This window comes from Cetorhinus maximus, chromosome 18 (genome assembly GCF_964194155.1).
Source record: "Cetorhinus maximus chromosome 18, sCetMax3.hap1.1, whole genome shotgun sequence".
NCBI lineage: Eukaryota > Metazoa > Chordata > Chondrichthyes > Lamniformes > Cetorhinidae > Cetorhinus > Cetorhinus maximus.
Window position 1 is genome coordinate 68,860,283 of NC_135896.1, and position 17,366 is coordinate 68,877,648.

Consider the following 17,366-nt stretch of genomic DNA (forward strand, 5'->3'; position numbering starts at 1 on the left):
AATGAGACCTGGGGCCTATGTGCTGAGGTTCTACCTGTCCCCGGTGTTGCGAAGGATGGGTCTGGCCACGCTGCCGCGGAACGCTCCAAGTAGTTGGACCGTGCCGTACCACCTGTGGAATTTTTTTCCCTCGTGGAAAAATTTATGCAGAAAAACACCTTTGACCACAAGTCCATCAGGCAGTGGTCAGCACGTAACGTCTTAGAGGCCCTGAGGGAAAAGGAGAGGGTGGATCCTGTGGGATGGTTCCCCGAGCAGACTGTCAAAGTCATTTGGCAGAATGCCTCATCGCCAGAACTTTCCAACAAGCACCAAGACGTGGCTTGGCTGGTGGTGAGAAAGGCCCTCCCCGTCAGATCCTTCCTACACGCCAGGAGTCTCACCCCCTCTGCACGTTGCCCTCGAGGTGGCTGTGGTGTGGAAGAGACCGTTGTTCACCTCCTTGTGGATTGTGCCTTTGCAAAGAAGGTCTGGAGAGAGATGCAGTGGTTGCTGTCGAGGTTCATCCCGAGCAGTTCTGTGACACAGGACTCTGTGCTCTACGGGCTGTTCCCAGGGACACACACCGAGACAAACATCGACTGCAGCTGGAGGATCATCAACTCGGTGAAAGACGCGCTTTGGTCTGCCCAAAACTTGTTGGTCTTCCAGCACAAAGAGTTGTCCCCGACCGAGTGTTGCGGACTGGCACAATCCAAAGTCCAGGACTACGTGCTGAGGGACGCACTAAAGCTTGGGGCAGCTGCCGCAAAGGCGCAATGGGGAAGGGTCGCTGTCTAAGACCTTTCTGCCACAGCGCACTGAGGGGCTGGGAACTGTTTAAACCTCCTTGGGCTGTACAGCTCAAAATGAAAGGCTGTAAATGATTGTAATATTGTTTGTACTGATGCACTGGTGATACATTTTATAAAAGTTGAACCGGATTGTACCCTTGAAATGGTGTTTTTGGAATGGTTTGGAATGCGATTGAAGATATTTTATGAATAAAGTATGTTTTTGCAAAAAAAAATGTACAATGAAACCTGGGGGTCCTCGTACACCAGTCGCTGAAGGTAAGCATGCAGGCGCAGCAGGCGGTAAAGAAGGCAAATGGTATGTTGGCCTTCATAGCGAGAGGATTCGCGTATAGGAGCAGGGATGTCTTGCTGCAATTATACAGGGCCTTGGTGAGACCACACCTAGAATATTGTGAGAGTTTTGGTCTCCTTATCTGAGGAAGGATGTTCTTGCTATAGAGGGAGTGCAGCGAAGGTTTACCAGACTGATTCCTGGGATGGCGGGACTGACATATGAGGAGAGGTTGAGTCGGTTAGGATTATATTTGCTGGAGTTCAGCAGAATGAGGGGGGATCTCAAATTCTAACAGGATTAGACAGGGTAGATGCAGGAAGGATGTTCCTGATGGAACCAGGGGTCTACGGGTCTACCAGCGGATACGGGGTAGACCATTTAGGACTGAGATGAGGAGAAATTTCCTCACCCAGAGTTGTAAGCCTGTGGAATTCGCTACCACAGAAAGTAGTAGAGGCCAAAACGTTGTATGTTTTCAAGAAGTTATATGTAGCTGTTGGGGCAAAAAAGGATCAAAGGATATGGGGAGAAGGTGGGAACAGGCTGCTGAGTTGGATGATCAGCCATGATCATGATGAATGGCGAAGCAGCCTCGAAGGGCCGAATGGCCTACCCCCGCTCCTAGTTTCTATGTTAAGTTGCACCTTATCTGTGGCACTAATCTGTGCCTTTTCACTAATTACTGCTAACTTGATTTTGGGTGTTATTTTCAAATCACCTCATTCACCTCTCAACATCTCACTGATTCATGTTTAAAGTGATACTGAATGGAAGTATACGTGTCCTGGAGCTCAGCAGGCACCAGAGCCATACTGACTGCATGTGTGACGATAGCAGCAACCACCTTTGCAGGCTGAGCTGCTCTTGCATAGGATTACATAGGATATATGGTATAGAAACAGGCCATTCAGCCTAACAAGTCCGTGGTAGCGTTTAAATCCTATCTTTCCTCGTTTAAATCTACCACCATGACCTTCATCCTCATATCTTATCTAGTTTCCCCTCAAATCCTCAAAACTGCTCGTTTCAGTTGTGGTAGCAAGTTCCATATCTTACCCCTGTTCGGGTGAAGAAGTTTCTTCTGAATTCCTTATTGGATTTCTTAGTGACCACCTTAATGGCTATGCCTCTGGCTATGCTCTCCTCACGTCCCCCCCACCCCCCACAAATCCCCATTTTCCCTGCATCCATTCTATCAAAACTTTCCTTAATTTTATTAGGTCACCCTTCAGCCTCTTTTTTTAAAGAGAGAAGAGACTCTGCCTGTCAATCCTTTCCTGATTTGTATACTCACATTTCAGGTCTCATCCTTCCAAACCTTCCCTGCACCCTCTTCAGTGTCTCTATATCCTTTTTATAATATGGCAAACAGAACTGCATGTGGTGTTCTAAGTGTGGTCTTACCAAGATTTGATACAGGTTTAGCATAACTTCTGTACTTTTCAATTCTATCCCACTAGAGATAAAACTACTACTTGATTTGCTTTTTTTACGGCCTTGCTAACTGACCTGTGCCACAAGTTTTAGCGATTGATGAATTTATACACTGAGATCCTAGATTTGCATTTTCTAAATAATAAGTGACCTCCCTATTCTTCCTACCAATATGTACCACCTCCCATTTATCTGTGTTGACTTAATTTGCCAATTATTTAACCATTCTGCAAGTTTATTAACACGCTCTTGCAATTTTCTGCAGTTCTCTTCAGTATTGACTATGCCGCCCCCCCATTTGATGTCATAAGTTAATTTAAAAATAGTATTTTCAATTTCAAAATCCAAATTGTTAATGTAAATTGTGAACAGCAGTGGTCCCGGCGATGATCCTTGGGGAACACCACTTCCCAACTGCTGCCTCACTGAATAACCATCCTTCATTCCTATTCTGTTTTCTGTCTTGCGGTCTCGAGCCAGCTAGCAATCCATTCTGCCACTTGTCCACTGAATCTACATTCTCTGACCCTATTCATTAGGCACCTGCATAACGACAGTGGGTAATTAGCTGTGAAAGTTATTGGCGAACTTGTAGATCTGTTGCGTTGTTGTCATCGGCTGTCCCTCGATTAGAGGACAACGTCTACCCAGGGTCACAAGTGTCTCCCATGGATCTTCATGTGACTGAACAGGCCGATTCTCGACCCGCAGATCTTTGGGCGCATTGGGCAGGAAGTCCCACAAGTTAGTGGGATCTGGAGTATGGGATTTGCTTCCTTTAATAAAAGAAATATCCTGCTCTGTTGCTGCTTGTGTCTCATCATTACGGTGTTTGGACTCAAAGCATGATGCAACTTGATGGACGAGTTGTTGCCATTTTGAATGATTAGTGGCAAACTCCTCCCAGTCATTAATGTCAATCCTGCTGCACTTCAAGGAGTAGCAGAAGAGTGCTTATGAAGAGTTTTCTTTGTCCTCTCCTGAAACGTTGGCCAGTTGAGAAAACAGGCCCTGGAGGGTGACACACTTTTTGGCCATCCAAGCATAATGTCAGTCCATTTTAGTTGATTTTTCAGGAGTTTTGCTTGAATGCTTGTCGAGCTGGCCTTAGGAAGGACCCTAGTGTTCGTTCGATCGTCCCTCCCATGGAACCCAGAGGATGTGGCAGAGGCATTGCTGATGGAATTTCTCTAGTGCTCTTATGTGTTGCATAACAGTCCAGGTCTCAGTGCAGTACAGGAGTGTGGCGATGACAACTGCTCCGTACACTAGGACTTTTGTTGGCTTGTGGAGGTATTTGTTGTCAAACACTTGTTGCTGTAGTTTGTAGAAGGCTGAGCTGGTGCAGCTGATCCAGTTCTGCCGAAGGGTCGTGAAGGCTCGAAACGTTAACTGATTTCTTCTCCACCGATGCTACCAGACCTGCTGAGTTTTTCCAGGTAATTCTGTTTTTGTTGCAGCTGATCCAGTATTGGATCTCCTTGTTAATGGTGGTCTTTTGAGAGAGGTGGCTGCCGAAGTATGAGAAGTGCTCAACATATTCCAAAGTCGTCTCTTCAGCATATTTGGGAGGTGGAATATTTGACTGACTAGGCTTGATATGAGTTTTGCTGTGGTAATATTCAAGGACAGGCCAAGTCTCTTGTATGCAGAATTGAAGAGATTGCGAGTGGCTTGCAAATCTGGTGCAGAGTAGGTAATACATGGATACCTACATTCAACATAAACCGTAAAACTAGCCCTGTTGTTGGCAGGCAAGGTTACCTGCACATTCCACTTAAGATGGCTGTATCCCCTTCCAACAAAATAAAAGAATTATCTATCAGCAAATATTCTGCCTACAGACTCATGTAAGAACTTTGCTAACCTGCATCAAGACCTGCTTAATTATCATCCCTGTGCTCACTGGCCTAGGATGGGAAGAAGGTTTAACATGCACAGTGCTATTTATTAAGTATTAGTGCTATTTTGTGTGCTTCTGCTATAAAGTTCAGAGAGAGACATTGTGAGTGAGTATCTTGAAGGTTTTTCAACACTGATTGGCAGCCGCTATAGTGGCATCGATTTCATATTTGTGTTCACTTTTGGCACTATGGAGTGGGAAATGTACCAATGACGACCTGCACTGCACAGGAGCATTTATACTTATGCATTTTACACATCGCATCTAAATGTGTGAGCAGATAATTGAAAAGTGCTGCTTACGGATGTACTGGTGATTACCAGAGCCAACCTGATATGTCTTACCTTTCTTTGCATTATTAGTGATCAGCAAACAATGTGAATGGGGAAGAATCTGAATTATGGCTTTGGGCAGTTCCCAAAACAATGATTGAACGTTTTCTGTGAAAGAAGGGTGTTGGCTGTAAAATGCAGGATCTTCATTTGATTGCACTGCAGCTTCTACTTATCAGTGATGTAAAAGAATATTTTGACTGGTAAATGAAGTTTATGTAACTGCTGCTGAATTTTGAACTGTTGACTCGAATGCTTCTCCAGTGGCTCAATGAGAAAGTGAATCAGTACATACCAAGAAAGTTTGATCATCAATCTATGCTCATTTAGTTGATTTCAACTGGGATGTTGGTAAAGTCACTATAATTGGCCTTGGTGTTCTGCTTAGTGAAGGGAAGATTGGGCTTGGTTCTAACAGCAGGAAACATGAGTGAAATCAGGAAAGATGATGATTGGGCTGCTGTGTCTTACTACCTGCTGGCTCTATCCAGTGAAAGCCAAGCTCCTCAGGCAAGACATGAACTTGTGCATCTGTCACCGTTTGTTGCAAAAAATCCCACTTCTGTACTCCTTTTCCCCCCCACCTTTCTGCCCGAAATCCTCTAGCAAAGTGAACTTGCTCCACAAAAAATGTGGAAATATCTCTGGAGGTTATGCAAGATAAAACAAGTAATGTGTGGTTTCTTCTTGGACCTAAGTCACCTGTGGTTAAACAGGCAAAATGATAAAAGAGCAAGTTGTAGAGGGAACAGGGCAAGAGGATAAGAGTGAGCCTAAGAGGGAACACTGCGAGACAGTCTGTGGGTTCACAGCTGACTGACCGTTCTAAGAAAATCAAAGTCAAACATCACAGGGAAGGAGTGATTGGTTGATGAGTATTTTTCTCTTTCTCTAAGCAAGAGTATTCATTCAAGTTAAGAGTTGGGAAAATCAGGGCTAGTATAACAGTAAGTGAATTGATCAGTGTCTAAACATGGAGCAGAGTTAGAGGTATTCATTAAAATTAATTTATAAATAGGGTTTTTTTCATATCGTGGATGGGAATCTGAGACCTGTTGTTTGTAATTCCTGCACCATGTGGGAACTTCAGGGCACTACATGTCTTAGGTGACCACGTGTAAGAAATGTCTCCAGCTTGAGCTTAGGATTTTTGAGTTTGAGGGGTGGTTGAAGTCGCTGTGGAGCATCAGGGAGGATAAGAGTTTCTTGGATCATATGTTCCAGGAGGTAGGTTTGCCCCCATAGGCAGTGAGGTCTAGTTAGTAGGTGGGTGGCCATCCGGAGACTAGGAAGAGGAAGGTAGTATAGGAGTCTTCAGGGTGTCTGCCGCTGTCAGACAGGTACTCAGTATTTAGAGATTGTTGGGAGTGACAATACCCTGAAGGAGCACAGTCCAAATCATGGCGCCAACTGGCAAGGGACTGTACAGGAGGGAGCAGAAAAGCATAGAAACAGTTGTTCCAGGAGATTCTATAGGGGGGCAGAAGGGCAAGTGTGTAACCGTCATCATGAGTACCACAAGGTGTGTTGCCTCCCTGGTGCAAGGATAAAGGATGTCACGGAGAGGATGCAGAATATTCTGCAGAGGTGAGGAAGCGAGCTAGAAGTTGTGGCCCATGTTGGTACCGATGACATAGAGAGGGCAGGTATTGAGATCTAAAGGTTAGATTTTCAGGAGCTAGGGAGGAAGTTTAAAAAATAGGACATAGAGAACTGTAATCTCTAATTTACTTCCAGTACCATGCACTAGCCAGAGTAGAAATAGGGAGGATCAATGCATGGCTTGAAGCATGGTGCAGGAGGGAGGGCTTCAGATTCTTGGGGCATTGGGTCCAGTTCTGGGACAGAAGGTGCCTGTTCAAAAAGGACTGGTTGCACCTCAACAGGACTGGGACCAAAATAAAAACAAAAATACTGCAGATGCTGGACATCTAAAACAGAAACAAAGTGCTGGAAAATCTCAGCAGGTCTGATAGCATCTGTGGAGAGATAAACACAGTTAACATTTCCAGTCAAATACGACTCGTGTAGCTGTGAAAACTAGTTTTGGTAAATGCCTTATCAAACATCGGGAGGGAAATGGGAAGCAATAAAAGATGATGAAGGTGAAAGAGAGAAATGGCAATCTTGTTGGAGAGAAGAGCAGAACTTATTTAAGGTTGACATCCCTGGAAGAGAGGTGGCAGTGAATTAAACACTAAAATAAAAATTCTGTGGATGCTGGAGATCTGAAATGAAAACAAAGTGCTGGAAAAATCCAGGTCTGACAGCAACTGTGGAGAGAGAAATAGAGTTGACGTTTTAAGTCCAATATGACTCTAGTATAAGTTGGCAAAAGAAGATTTTGCTGTACCTCCGCCTACCCACCTTTTACTCTGATTGCCGAGCCTATTAAAAATATGAGTCCCTTCAATTGCAATTTCAAACACTTTCTGTCTTGGGCCAGGGCCAACCAGCTGCACATGCTAGCTATGGCAATCAGCAGTGTTTGGTTCTATCTTAAGATGTCCCCACCCTGCTGGTGACACTGTTCAACATCAGTTACAAACTGATCTTATCCTTCAGGATCATGAGTCATAGAGCTAGATATTTAGTGATTTCTTTGATTTTTATAATGTGCTTAAAGTATCCTGAAACACAAGTACAGGATGACAGACCTATTACCTGTCGGAAATGGAGATGGGCACCCTGTTGTCTCCTCCTTATGAGACGAAAGCACTCTGGATTTTTCTGAAGATTTTAACAAAGCTTTGCTGCTCTTTTACAAAATGATTGTTTTAAAATGTTAACTCACTTCAGAATATTTACCTTGCATCATCTTTCTAAGTCACACAGGCCACACTGAAGTCCATAATGAATTTTCTGTTTCTTATTGCTGAATCTCACTTAATTCAGCAAAAGTAATTTAGAAACTAATAGACATATTTTACTTATTGGAGACTTACACAAAAGCAGGTTTTGACATACTATAGTATTAAATAGAATTCTCTATTTATAAGGATTCTGTAGGAATTTGCATCTGATTTTTTTTCCACTGAAGCTAGTTAGATGATTACTGCTAATATCTCAACCACAAATGTATTTTGTATACAGTAGAATTTATAATCTGGTAACAAGATGAAAATTGATTAGAGACTGCATTCCCTACATTGACCATTTACTTCAGGCTTGCATTACTTAGTGCAAGCAGGCAGCAACAATATTATATTTTATATTGTACATTTTCAGCATTTCTGACGCTGCAATACCAAGAATGAGTTGCGCTGTCTCAGTCAGAGAGTTGGGAATCAACTGAGGTGTCAAGCCAAGACTCGCTGTGAGCCATGGGCCTGAACTTCCGTGGAGTGGCAATCAGAGTTGGATTGCGTAGGGTGGGGGTTGTCGGGGTTCGTTGTATAGTTGGGGGAGGTGGTGTAGTCAGGGGTCTCGTGGGGGATCAGTGCTGTGGTTACCCAGAAGCTAGAAGTGGTTTTAATTATTCTAACTTTTTCTGGGTAACTATTGCTGTAAGACAGTCAGAACCATTTGAAGCTTATGATTTAAATTGCATTTTCAGATGGTTCCCAATGCAGGGCAATTGCCCATCAGAAGTTCGAACTTTGCGGGCAATTGCCGTGCAACCCTTACCTGCGAACGTCGGAGGGGGTTCCCCAGCATATCTTTGGGGTAGCCCCCAGATACACCGCCCTGGAGCTCAGAAGTTACTGCCAGTGTGCTTTACATTAAATAGGATTTGTTTAACGGTGCACCATAGCAAACCGTGTATGAAGTCTATTTCAAAAGAGTCTGCAAAGTGCAGCAAGCAGCACTCGTGATTGAAACTGCAGCAGCTTCTAATGAAAGCAGGATGGGTGGAGGATAGTTGCACATGCATATCAATTGTTTCTCCTGCAGAATGCTGTGAGTGGAGGCAGCTCACCACCACCTTCTCTAGGGCAATTAAAGATGGGCAACAAATGCTGGCCTAGCCAGCGACGCTCACATCCCATGAACAAATAAAAAAACACAACTGCATGGAGCTCCACCAGCCATGGATAGGAAATATTCCTCACAAGGTCTTTCGCCCCAGAATGAATTTTTTAAAGAAGTGTTGCAATTTTAATGTTGGCAAAGTTCTTTACTAACATTAACATTACAACAAACCATCTTGACTCTAAACTTTTTATTTTTAAAGTTTGATAGATGGTTTTGCAGTATTTGCAGATATACTCTGGTGTGAAGACCAAATGGTGTGAGGGACTGCCGCCTTGTGGTGATTTTAATGCTTACTGCCAGAAAATATTTTGCTCCCAGATCAATGTGTTCAAACTAGAGTTATACCTGAGTTTGAGAAACTGTTATATAAATGGACTGTTTCAATTTGTGTTTATAATGAACAGTTCTACTTAACTATTGGATACTTATTAACTATTGATACTTTTCATCAAAGAGCTAATGTATTTTAGTTTGTACGAGTTGTACAGAAAATGAGCCCAACTTGTGTGCTTAATATATATTTCAGCCTGCCTGGCTGAGGACAATGATGCATTTCAAATAATAGCTCCAATAAATGGTTTAAAGCTACTTAAGTGAAAAGTTGAGCTTGCATAATGTGAAGTTGCCTACTGTTCAATCCACATAATGTTGGACTAGCGCCTGACCCTAATATGCGTGGAATATTTGTACAGAATTAAGTTTTCTTAATGGTAGAATTTGTTAAATGTAATGCAGATTTGAGTTTCTGACAAAGATTGCATAATATGGCACATTTCAACCAACAATAATTTGCATGTTGCAGATGGGAAGAGAGACAGCCTGACCATAAAAGGGGAACTCTCTCTTAATTCCGGATATCTTGTATTGGATGAATCAAAAAATAGTATACTTGGTATACTATTGGCAGTAGAAAGGGAGATCCAGAGGCAGTCAGCATCAGCTGGAAGAGTGGCAGAAAGGAAGATCCAGAGGCAGTCAGCATCAGCTGGAAGAGTGGCAGAAAGGAAGACCCAAAGGCAGACAGTATCATTCTAAATCAGTATCATTTAGAAGAGCTGTCCAGATCAGCCAGCATCTGACAGAAAGCAATGTGACATCACAGGAAAGCAGATTAGTGGTTGGTTCGTGGATATTTTGCTCGTTTATCTTTAAAACACATCCTTTGGGGAGCAGAGAGAACCAGACCTTCGGGAGACACCTTTATCCAGGAGCAGATAAAGAAGAGGGTGAGGCTCGGGGCCTTTGCTTACTTTCAGGGAGCAGAGAGAACCGTATCTGATCTACTTGGGACCTGGCCGAGTTTCAAAAAAAAATCAGTGACATCACTGGAAAATCATAAATTCATTTATCGGTGAGAAACTGCTGTTAGGGAGTGTCTTTAAATAGCTGAAAATTGTATTATTTATAAAGTAGTTAACCTTTATTTAAGTAAGAAACACAAACAAGAGGGAAGTAAAGTTAAGTCAAAGCCAAGTAAAATAAAATAACCTTATTTTACTTTGGTTTACTTATATTTAACGTAAGTGAAGTAAAGTTTAGGCTTGGCAGGGCAGCTCGGTCATCTGGAATGCACATCCTGTAATATGTGGAAGTCGTGGACGTTACCAGTGACCTAGACGACTGGTTCCTGGGATGGCAGGATTGTAGTATGAGGAGAAATTGGGCAGATTAGGCGTGTATTCACTGGAGTTTAGAAGAATGAGAGGAGACCTCATTGAAACACACAAAATTCTGACAGGGCTGGACAGACTGGCTGCAGGGATGATATTTCCTCTGGCTTTGGGGTCTAGAACAAGGGGTGACAATCTCAGGATACAGGGTAGGCCATTTAGCATTGAGATGAGGAGAAACTTCTTCGCTCAGAGGGTGGTGAATCTGTGGAATTCTGTACCACAGAAGACTCTGGAAGCCAAGTTACTGAATATATTTAAGAAGGAAATGGATTTCTAGACTCTTAAGGCATCAAGGGGTATGAGGAGAGAGTAAGAGTATGGCATTGAGATAGAGGATCAGCCATGATTATATTGAATGGCGGAGCAAACTCGAAGGCCTGAATGACTTACTCCTATTTTCTATGTTTCTACATGCATAGGAAGTGTCATTAGCTGCAGAAACTTGAGCTGCAGGTTGCGGAGCTCGAGCGGTGGCTGGAGTCACTGTGGCGCGTCCACGAGGCTGAGAGCTACGTGAGTAGCAAGTTTGGAGAGGTGGTCACACCTGCAGCTTAGGAGCTTGGAGGCAGAAAGGGAATAGGTGACCGCCAGGCAGTCCAAAAGATCAAGGCAGGTGGTGTAGGAGTCTCCTGGGTCCTGCTCACTAATCGGTTTTCCATTTTGGATACTGATGATTCTCATTCTCAGAGGAGTGTAGTCGGAGCTAAGTTTGTGGCACCACGGGTAGCTCAGCTGACAAGAGGGGAGCAAGAAGAAAGGAAGAGCAGTAGTGATAAAGGATTCGTTAGTTAGGGGAATAGACAGGTACTTCTGTGGCCGTAGACTTGACCCCAGGGTGGTATGTTGTCGCCCTGGTGTCAGGATCAAGGAAGTCACTGAGCGGCTGCAGGACATTCTTCTTGGGGAGGGTGAACAGCCAGAGGTTGTGGTCCACATTCCTACCAATGACTTGGGTAGGGAAAGGGATGAGGCCCTGAAAACAGATTTTGGAGAGCTAGGAAGGAAATTGAAAAGCAGGACCTCTAAAGCACTAATCTCGGGATTAATCTCAGTCCCATGTGCTAGTGAACATAGAAATAGGAGAATTGAACGTTTGAACACGTGACTGGAAGGCTGGAATAGGAAGGAGGACATTAGATTTCTGAGGCATTGGGACTGGTTCTGGGGAATGTGGGATCTGTACAAGCCGGACGGTCTACACCTAAACAGGACCGAGACTAATATCCTCGTGGGGAGGTTTGCTAGTGCTGTTGGGGAGGGTTTAAACTAGATTGGCAGGACGATGGGAACCTGAGGGCTGTTTCAGATGGGTCAAATTCAGAGCAGGGAACGGGAGACAGAAAATTAGCTCGTGATTCTGGAAGATAAAAGAAGCCAAGGTTAATAAGTGTACAGCACAGGAATTTGGCAGTGTTAAAGGTGTGTGTGTGTATATATATATAGAATGCAAGGAGTATAACAGATAAAGCCAATGAGTTGAGGGCACAGATTGGCAACATCATATTATTCCTATAACAGAAACCTGGCTTAAAAAGGGGCAAAAATGGCATCTCAACATCCCTGGGTGTAGCATCATTATTATAGCATCAATAATGCTACAACCTCACCTTCTTGATCCCCTTTATCCAGGCAGGATAGAGGGGATCAAGAAGGTGAGGTTGTAGCATTATTAATTAAGGAATGAACTACAGCTGTGAGGAGGGATGATATACTAAATGAGGCATCAAATGAGACTTTTTGGATTGAGTTCAGAAATAAAAAAAGGGGCAGCCACACTGCTAGGAGTGTACTATAGACCCCCAAATAGTGGAAGAGCGGTGGAAGAGCAAATATATAGGCCAGTTTCTAAGTGCAAAAGCAATAGGGCAATAATAGTTAAGGACTTACCCTAATATCAACTGGGATACAAGCAGTGTCAAAGGCACAGAGAGCACAAAATTCTTGAACTGCATTCGAGAGAACTTTTTTAGCTAGCACGTAATAAGCCCAACAAAAGGGTAATGCAATTCTAGATTTAGCCTTAGGAAATGAAGCAGGGCAAGTGGATGAAGTAGCACTGGGTGACTATTTTAGAGATAGTGACCATAATGCAGTTAGATTTGGGATCATTATGGAAAAGGACAAATATAGAACAGGAGTAAAAGTTCTAAATTGGGGGAAGACAAATTTTGCGAAGCTGAGAAGTGATCTGGTGAGGGTGGACTGGATACAGCTACTTAAAGGAAAATCAGTGACCAATCAGTGGGAGGCATTCAAAAGTGAGATTCTATGGGCACAGTGTAGACATGTCCCCACAAAGAAGAAGTGCAGTACTGCTGAATCTAGAGTCTCCTGCTCACCCAGAAGCATACAGGGTAGGATAAAGCAGAAAAAGAGCTTGTGACAGTCACGAAAGACTTAATACTGTAGAAAACCTAGAAGAGTATTGAAATTACAGGGGTGGAGTAAAAAAGGAAATTAGGAAAGCAAAGAGAAGATATGGAAAAATGTTGGCGGGTAAAATCAAGGAAAACCCAAAGATGTTTTATCGGTACGTTAAGAGCAAGAGGATAATCAGGGGAAAGGATAGGACCTATCAGGGATGTACAAGTAATTTATGCATGGACGCAGACGATGTGGACAGGTTTCTTAATGAGTACTTTGTTTTTGCCTTCACAAAGGAGAGGGATATGCAGACATTCTAGTTAAAGAGGAGGATTGTGAAATATTAAGATACGGTAAGTGAGGGATTGTCTTCCTTGAAGGTGGATCACTAGGGCTGGATGGATTGTATCCCAGGCTGTTGAAGGAAACCAAGGAAGAAATAGTGGGTGCTCTGAGGATTGTTTTCTAATCCTCACTAGATATGTGCGAGGTACCAAAGGATTGGAGGTCGGCGAACATCGTATCATTATTTGAAAAGGGTGCGAAGGATAGGCCAAATAATTATAGGCCGATCCGTCTGACTTCGGTGGTGGGCAAATTATTAGAATCAATTCTGAAAGACAGGATAAACTGTCACTTAGAAAGGAGCGGATTAATCAGGGATAGTCAGCATGGTCTTGTTGGGGGAAGGCCATGTCTTATTAATCTAATCAAATTTTTTGAGGAAGTAGCAAGGAGGATTGATGAGGGTAGTGGAGTGGTTTTTGTCTACTTGGATTTTAGAATATATAAAATAAAGGAAAATCCAAAGTTATTTTACAAGTACATTAAGAGTAAGAGCATAACTAGGGAAAGAGTAGGGCCCATTAAGTACCATAGTGGTAATTTGTGTGTGGAGCCGGAAGACGTAGGTAGGGTTCTAAATGAATACTTTGTGTCGGTGTTCACAAGGGAGAGGGACGACGTGGGTATGGAAATCAGGCAGAAGGACCGTGATATAATTAAAGAAATTAGCATAGAAAGGGAGGAAGTTCTAAGTGGTCTGGCAGGCTTACAAGTAGATAAATCTTTAGGCCCGGATGAAATGTATCTCTAGCTGTTGAGTGAGGCAAGGGAGGAGATAGCAGGGGCGCTGGCAATAATTTTCAATACCTCTGGCCACAGGAGAGGTGCCAGAGGACTGGAGGACAGCCAATGTGGTACCGTTATTCAAGAAACGAGGAAGGGATAAACCAGGGAACCACTGGCCAGTCACTCTAACTTCAGTGGTGGGGAAACTATTGGAAGCAATTCTGAGGGACAGAATTAATCTACACTTGGAGAGGCAGGGATTAATCAAGTACAGTCAGCATGGTTTTGTTAAGGGGAGATCATGTCTGACCAATTTGATTGAATTTTTCGAAGAGGTGACCAGGTGTGTAAATGAGGCTTGTCCAGGGGTAACCTCAGCTGGGATAATAACAGTTTCTCTCTCTACAGATGCTGTCCGATCTGCTAAGTGTTTCCAACAATCTTCTGTTTTTATTTCAGATTTTCAGCATCTGCAGCATTTTGCGTTTGCATATCTAAGGTTCTGTGTCACCTGCCTGCTTTGCAAAACTGCTGTCCATTGGACATTTATAATGTTTTCTGTGCTTAGGAATCGACCACTGGAACATCCTTTCCTAATATACTAACGTGCAGTTCATTGTTTGGGGTATCAAGGTTGCATGTCGTTCTAGTTTATTGACACCAATTTCCTTTCCTGTTCTGTTTTCTGTATATGTTAGCTCATCCAAAATGTTGCTGCTTATGTTCACTCCTGCCTGCTGACCCTCCAAGGCTCTTGCTTACCTACATTGGCTCTTGGTCCCTTTACACCTCAAATTTAAGCTCCTTACCCTTGTGTTTAAAATCACCCTCTGGCCTCACCCTTGATTTGTAACCCCCTCATGATCTGCCACCCCCATCCGTAACTCTTGTGCTGCTCCCTCCTTCCCTTTCACCTCACCATTAGCAGCTGCATGAACGTTAGACATGATCTCCCCTTAACAAAACCTAGCCTTCACTCTCTAGAATCCAACCTTAAACTCTCCCGCTTCTCCTGTCTCCCTTTAAGAGCTTCCATAAAATCCATGTCTTTGACCACAATTTTTGGGTTCTCTTAACATCATTGTTGCTTCTGATGCTTTTTTTTGTTTAGAATCATCTTGTCAGCATCAAAATCCTTTTTTACTGCCCAACACTTGGCACAGAGTACATTCATAGGATTACATAGAAGCAGGCCATTTGACCCAACCAGTCCATGCCTGTGTTTTCTCCTCCATTTGAGCCTTCTATCTTTTCTCATCAAAGTCTATCAATGTAACCCTTAATTCCCTTCATGCTCAAATGCTTGTCTATTTTATCCTTAAATGTAAATCTACTATGTGCTTCAGTCACTCCATGGTAGTGAATACTGCATTCTCACCACTCTTTGGATAAAGGAGTTGCCCTGAGTTCCCCATTGGAGTTTTTGGTGACTTGTATTGATGGCCTCTCCACAAGTGGCACTCTCAGTTCAGGATACTGATGGACGATGATCAAGTAACATCAGGGAGAGAAGAAATCTTGCACCTTCATGGTCTTCTTTTTAAAAATATAAACAAGAATTGCGAATTGTGTGATTCATTTTGGTTCACTGTGTCCAAATGGCCATGACCTATGGAGGATCAAGGACCACTGATGTGACTAGTGAAGCTCTGGCTGTAGTAGGCAGGTTTGCCAGTTATGAAGCCCCAAAGATGTGTCCAGTTTGTTTTCTTTCATCTCAGGAAAGAAATTAAGACATGGATTGATGGGATCTTTCTGTTCCTAGAGCCTTGTATTTTGAGTACCCCTAATTTGGGGTAAGATTCTTTGAAAGGAAATGTTGGAGATCACTTTGATCCCCAAGGACCCATTGAGGAAAAATCTGTTCGTGATGTTATCACCCGCACCGCTCGCATGGAATTTTTCAAAGGTAAAATGTGGACCGCACAGGTAGCGGTGCTACATGAACACGTTTTCCCCCAGAATCCCTCTAAATGAATCTATAGTCAATAGAGGATTTACTGTTACTTGGGTCAGAAGTTGGAGAGAGAATTATTTCTGTTATTGTTTGGCATATAAAACTATTTTCCTAGTGGTTTACAAGTTATGCTCATGTATTTAATTATGCATTACAATTAAAATTACCTATTCGCTATCTTAGCAGATGATTTCTGATCAAATTCTTTGAAATACCAAATAAGCCATGTGTACTTGATGTAAAATTGTTGAACAAAAGCTTTAAAAGGAGAACAGTGGTTAACTTGGATTGGGTCATCAACAATCTTTCTGCACTCAGTGCTACTGCTCTGGACCAGAGTTTGCATCCATCTGATGCTCAATAATCTTATGATACGTGTGTTGTATTTTATATAACCTGTACCTCAGCCACTATAGATATCAATAAAAAAAAGGTTTCTAACACCAAAGTGAGGAGGACTCTTCTGAATCACCAGATGTAACTAATTATCAATTGTTTAATTCTGAGAGAAGCATGGTCACATCTCACATTAAATTTGTGGTGGTAATATTAGTAAGGCTATCATTGCTTTCCGTTATTATCATGTAAAACTGACAGAAACCTCTTATCTGCAAACAGTAATAAACAAATCTGCAATCTGCTGAGAGTGATACTTTGCTCCTCCATTGGGTCGGTAGTTGTATCCTTTGCAGATGAAATCATTGGAAACCACTGATTTGTTGTCAGCTTCAATTATTTGCACTGTATTCCAGCTGTAGTGAAAATGTTAAGTCTGGTTCATTCAAGAGTTACTGAGTTTTTAATGGAGTACTAAGTCTTAAACAGCCAAACAACTTATCTGACCATGACAAATTAATTTTACAAGTGTGGACTATCATTCTCTCAGAAGAAAATTTAAAGTTGTGGATTTTTAATAACTTTTTTGGAAGTTTCTGTTAGCTATATTTATGTTTCTCCCCTATGCTCGTGTGTTTGGTTCAATTTTTATTTCACTTTCTATACGATGATTTAAATGTGATTTGTATTTTCTCACCTGAGGGAAAAGAGCTCTTTTTTCCCTCCCCAAGCCCAGGTGATATTTAAAGAGTGCCAGCATTGTTTAACCATATACTTATTTTTGAGATTTGAAAAAACCTTTATGTAGCAAAAACATTGAGGTATTGATTTAGCTATTTAACTTTTTTTTTACAGGCTCGGATAGCATTTTTACAAGGAGAAAGGAAAGGTCAGGAAAATTTAAAGAAGGACCTAGTAAGAAGAATAAAAATGTTAGAATATGCTTTAAAACAAGAAAGGTGAGTGTTTGGTGTACAGTTTGTATTGAAGCTTTTCAACTAGTGACTAGAATCCTATTTTTTTTAAAAATCGGATTTAAATATCAAATCAGCAATTTATTACTTTCCAACATTAATTGGTAACTATTAATTTTCAGCAAAGTGGGATTAAAATTTGCCCTCATTTGAATGCTCGTCTCTGCATCATTGTTCACTTGCTAACCTAAGTTTCTTTAGTGTGAATATGTCTTTTCATTTATTGAGTTGGTTAGTGATTATTTTATACTATTATCCTATATTGTTATCAGTTAA

The 17,366-nt window shown here is 42.3% G+C and overlaps 1 protein-coding gene across 6 annotated transcripts in view; it reads left to right on the forward strand.

Annotated features, from left to right (window-relative positions):
* Positions 1 to 17,366, forward strand: part of strn3 (striatin, calmodulin binding protein 3) — a 259,300-nt gene that overhangs the window by 36,088 nt on the left and 205,846 nt on the right. For 5 of the 6 annotated variants that reach the window (XM_078562851.1, XM_078562853.1, XM_078562852.1 and 2 more), the window contains exon 2: positions 16,972 to 17,075. In XM_078562851.1, the coding sequence (XP_078418977.1) occupies positions 16,972 to 17,075 (104 nt within the window). Of the gene's footprint in view, positions 1 to 15,572; positions 15,733 to 16,971; positions 17,076 to 17,366 lie in introns of those variants that run through there. The other variant, XM_078562855.1, reaches the window with a different exon arrangement.